General features: G+C 59.0%; 1 protein-coding gene across 1 annotated transcript in view; it reads right to left on the bottom strand.

Annotated features, from left to right (window-relative positions):
- The window catches only part of LOC102385460 (zinc finger protein 250-like), an 8,011-nt gene extending 3,063 nt beyond the window's left edge, over positions 1-4,948 (bottom strand). The window contains exons 1-4 of the mRNA XM_014524004.2: positions 4,584-4,948; positions 4,145-4,271; positions 3,628-3,747; positions 2,800-3,324 (exon numbers count right to left, since the gene is read on the bottom strand). Coding sequence (XP_014379490.2) covers positions 2,800-3,324; positions 3,628-3,747; positions 4,145-4,271; positions 4,584-4,610 — 799 coding nt within the window. The 5' untranslated portion in view covers positions 4,611-4,948. The remainder of the gene's footprint in view (positions 1-2,799; positions 3,325-3,627; positions 3,748-4,144; positions 4,272-4,583) is intronic.
- Between the last annotated feature and the right edge of the window lie 6 nt (positions 4,949-4,954).

Below are 4,954 nucleotides of genomic sequence, written 5' to 3' on the forward strand. Positions count from 1 at the left end.
ATGCACCCCGCCGGGCTCCGGGCTCCGGCCCCGCGCCGCCTCCCCCCGGCTCCGGATGCAGCGCGCTGACCCAGGAAGGCCAACCCCCGGGCCGCCCCCCCCGCCGCCCGCAGCCCGGGGAGCCCCGGGGAGGGGGGGGTCCCCCGCCCCTTCATCTCCAGCGGGTGCCCCACGCCAGATTAGTATTTTTTAAATATATTTCGTGTTCCAGGTCAAATCAGCCCAAATCGCAGCGACCGAGCACATCTCAATCTCTCCCAAAACCACACCGACTGGGCAGGCAGGACTCAGTCGTGGCAAACACATGTATGGCGGCAGCATCCTCCGTCCCAGACGCATCACCCTGGGACGCCGGGTGCTCCCAAATCCCTTGGCAAGCGTCCCTTGTGCCAGAGGTCTTGGGGTTTGGATGCCCCACAGACATGACAGGCAAGCATGCACTCCTTAGTCTGGGACCTTAGAGGCTCCCTACACTTGATCTTAGCTCACAAGAGGGGCAGGAAACCTTCCCGACCTGGGGCTGGCCCCTCAGGAGCTGGCAGGCAGCACAGAGACCCACCACCCCCTCCTTCTGCCTTGCCCCCTGCTCTGAGCTCCCCTAGGGCAGCCCCCCACTAACACAGGGGATTGGGGTACATCATAGACACTGAGGGCTGGAAGGGGCCTCAGGAGGTCACATCTAATCCAGCCCCCTGCTCCAAGCAGGACCACCCCCAAGTACATCATCCCAGACAAGGCTTTGTCTAGCCAGGTCTTCAAAACCTCCAAGGATGCAGATTCCACCACTTGTGGGTAACCTGGTCCAGTGCTTCACCTTCCTCCAAATGAGAAAGTGCTTCCTAATATCCAACCTATCCTCCTTTCCTGCAACTCGAGACCATTGCTCCTTGTTCTATCATCTGCCAACAGTGGTGAGATCCTTCTCCCAGGCTCCAGACATGGGGAATCAAGGCTTGTGTGGCAGAGAGGGCCCCTTATCCCCGCCTTCTCCCCACTCCACACCAGGCTGGCAGGAGCCAGGCAGGGAGCTGTCTTTCAGCCTGGGGGGTGGTCACCTGGGAGGGGGGCAGCTGCTGCTGCTGGCTCCTCTTCCTCTGTCTGTGAGACCCACAGGGCTGTGAGAGGGTGAGTCTCCTGGGCACAGCCCCCTGCACTGGATGGGGAAGGAGCTGTGTGTGAGGCATGTCCATGTGTGGGGCGAGGGGCACCGCCTCTCCCTGATCTGGCCCACAACTTGCTAGTGACTCCCACATGCTTGTCCCCAGCATCCTCTTAACACCAATTGCCTGAGAGGGCAGCAGAATTTCCATCCAGGCAGCGCTGAGGCAGCCCGTTGACTTCATGGCTCACTGTCATCTCCCTGATTCCTGCTAATCTCTCCTCACTCCACAGGTGTTAGCAGCCCTCTCTTTTTTTTATGGTCTTGAAGCTGCATTAATCAAGCTATGAATTAACATTGCTGTCTGTTAGCCAGATCTGGCAATGTCTCTCTTTCGTTTCACAGCCCTGCAGACTGTTCTTGGCTCTGGCTAGAAACCTGCAGTCAGGTGCAGTCATATAAATTCAGGTGAACATTGGCTCAGGTGCAGAAAGGACTGACAGTGACAGTGCTGGGGGCACTGTCAGGATGCTCAAGAAGGGTGGACTTTGTTTTATGAATCTCACTCAGAGACATACATTTACCAATCATGACAACGGGACTAATAGGACTATATATTTGTGCCTGGTTGGTGGCGTTTTTTAAGCTTGAAACACCTGCTAGTAAATGAGTGCACATTCCAATAACATGATGTTTTCACTTTGAACTTAGACTGAGCTCTGTAGCCTTATGCCCCTAGCAGATCAGTAAGAGCTTCTAATTCAGGGGTATGCAACCCCCACCGCATGTGCCAGTGTGGCACACAAAGGCATTTTGCTTGGCACTCATGCCTCAGGGAAAGCCCTGGGGCTGCGCTGCAACAGGGATCAGGCCCCTCATGGTACCCCACCATCTGCCCCTGGCATGCCAACTTTTTGAAGTCAAGATTGCAAGTGTTTGTGGCACTCTGCCCAAAAACATTGCTGACCCCTGTTCTAGCTTCTCTAGAACTGTAGGAGAATATGTGCTGTGATTTATGTGATGATGCACCCACCCTCCACATCCCCATTTTCAAAACCCCAGATCCCCACCTATTCCTCTCTTCTTATTCTTCCTCTTCTGCCTTGGTCTCACTTGTCGTTCTGTCCCCTGCAGGATCCAGCACATCACCAATTCTCTCCTGTCTGGGTAGGACACAGGGTCTAAATGGCAGACAAACACCATCTAGCTCAGGCATGCCTCCATGGTTATAAAGGGGCCTAGTGGTGCTGGGTGACTTAAGACCCTGCGCAGGTGCTGCTGGGGTGAAGGCAGTTGCTAGAAAGCAGGCTCGGGGCCCCCATGGGGTCCCTACCGGACTGTGACTGAGACTCTTCCAGCCCAATGCCTTGACTCCCCACATTTGCCACGGAGCTGTGGGTCCCTCCTCTGTCCACCAGCTCCCCTCCTCCTGCCTGTACATCCATGCCATGGGGAGCCAGCCACATCAAATGCCTCCACGACATGATGGAGCAGAGCACAGAGCCCATCTGCCCCGATAGCCCCCAACACTAGTCTCTGTGAGCATGGCAGGGCATGGAGACAGGGTCTGGCTGGGGTTCATCTTCATGGTTTCAGACGAAGAATCACAGAGTGGGTTCTGGGGGGCTCTTCTCTCTCTTCCACATCCAACTGGGCCAGGGAAGGTGTCCCCTCTCTCCCCAGGGCTGGGGCAGGTGGTCAAGGCGTGCCAACAGTGGTGTGCAGCTGCTGGTGGGCAGCTAGGTGCCGGCTCCAGCTGAAGCTCTTCCCACAGACCCCACAGCGGTAGGGCATGCGTCCGGCATGCAGGCGCTGGTGTGTGGCCAGCTGTGAGCCCACGCGGAAGCCACGGCCGCAGTCAGGGCAGTGGTAGGGGGTCTCACCCGTGTGCAGGCGCTGGTGGGTGAGTAGGGACGAGCGCTGGCTGAAGCCCTTCCCACAGTCCGGGCAGGCGTGGGGCTTGTGGCCACGGTGTGTGCCCAGGTGCTTGGCCAGGTTGGAGCTCTGGGAGAAGCAGCGCCCACAGGTCTCGCAGGAGAAGGGGCGTTCGCCGGTGTGCACGCGCTGGTGTGTGGCCAGCTGGGAGCGCAGCCGGAAGGCTTTCCCACAGTCTGGGCAGGCGTGGGGGCGCTCAGCAGGGCCCTTGGGGGGCCATCCTGGCTCCTGGGGACTCTCATCTCCATTCTCAGTTGCAGGGACCAGTGGGTTCTGGGTCCCCAAAGGTGCTAGGAAAGAGGGAAAGCAAAGACACATCAGCCCAGGTTGTTCCCAGGTTATTTTTCCCCTGAAGCAGTCATGTGCACTCTGGGGGGAAAAGCCTGAAAGTCTGTACACTCGTGGTTTTTCCTGGACAGCAGCAACTCTCTGGGAGAAACTGAACGTCTGTACGAGGCCACGTGCCGTGGAGTAAAATGATCCACGGGAGAACCCAGAGAGGCAGCTGTCCCTAGGGAAGGGGCAGATCTCCACATGAGGCCTCAAGTGCCCCCCTCCCTCCCCCTCCAGAGCCAAGGGTAGCTGTTCCTCACCTGCACAGGTGTCTCTGGGCACCATCTCCACCTGATGATCAGCACCTGGGGGGGACGGGACCCAGGGCTCTTCCCCTTGCTCCAGCTGGGCAATCATGACAGGCTTGAATATGGGGAAGCCTGCTCAGAAGGGAAGCATGGAGCGGCATCAGGGGGGATCCTAGAGGATGTTCGTCCTTCTTATCCCAGGTTTCTCCCAGGCCAGGAGGTGGAAACTGGAGGGAGGAGGTGCATATCAAAGGATCCCCCCTCCCCCCACCCTCAACCATGAGTGTTGGGTCTGTGGATCAGATGTGGCAAAGGACCAACGTGACCCCAGAGATCATATCGCCTGCCCCCCACTCATCCCTCCCAGGCTGCTCTCCAACTCCCCACTTTGCCCACGGGGCCTCCCCCAAGCTCTGGGGAGGGATTGCCTTAAGGCTCCTGAAGTCTGCAGGACCTGAGCAGAAGCTGACCAGGGGCTCTGCCCACCCGCCCACCCCCCTCCCCGGGTGCCAGGCCAGGACCCGCTTACCCAGCAAGGCCACAGCCTCGTAGTTGTCTCGCATGACCTCCCAGTACAGGGCTCTCTGTGAGGCACCCAGCAGCACCCACTCCCCCTCAGTGAAGTACACAGCCACGTCCTCAAAAGACACCGGGTCCTGGAGAGACGAGAGAGGGCGGAGGAGGGTAGCAAGGATGATGAGGGGTCTGGGGTGGGGAGGCTTCCCCGTGAGTAGAGACAAAGGAGACCAGGCCTGGTCTGTTCAGGAGAGAGACGCTTGAGGGGAACAGGAGAAGGGTTTGCAGAATATGAAATGGCGACGAGACGGTCACTAGGGATTTACCATGAACTGTCTCTCCCCAGGCAAAAACAAGAGGACTGGCAATGAAACGAACAGGCCTGTGGCACAATCCCAGTGCTCTCCTCTGCTACCCCCGTGCCCCCCACCCACCATCCCCAGGCTGCTTACCTGAGCTGGCGCTGGCGCTGCAGCCATCTCCCCTCTGCAGTGAGCATGCACAGCTTCCACTGCAGCCTGGCTGGGCCAGACAGGGAGATTAAGGCTGGAGGCTTGGGGATGGGGGTGTGGGCGCTGTGGGCAGCGGCTAAGAGCTAGGGGCTGGGGGGCTGGAGGCAGGGGCTGGGAAATGGGGCAGCAGCTGGGGGGTTGGGTGCTGGGGACTGGGGCTAGAGATGGGAAGTTTGGGGCTTGGGCTGGAACTGGAGCTGAGAATTTGGGGCTGGGGCTGGGAGTTTGAGGGCTGGAGGTGGGGCTGAGCTGGAGGGAGCTGGGAATTTGGGGGCTGGGTCCGGCTCCCCCCCGGGGAAGGCGATGCGCCT

This window comes from Alligator sinensis, unplaced genomic scaffold (assembly GCF_000455745.1).
Source record: "Alligator sinensis unplaced genomic scaffold, ASM45574v1 scaffold634_1, whole genome shotgun sequence".
Lineage (NCBI taxonomy): Eukaryota > Metazoa > Chordata > Crocodylia > Alligatoridae > Alligator > Alligator sinensis.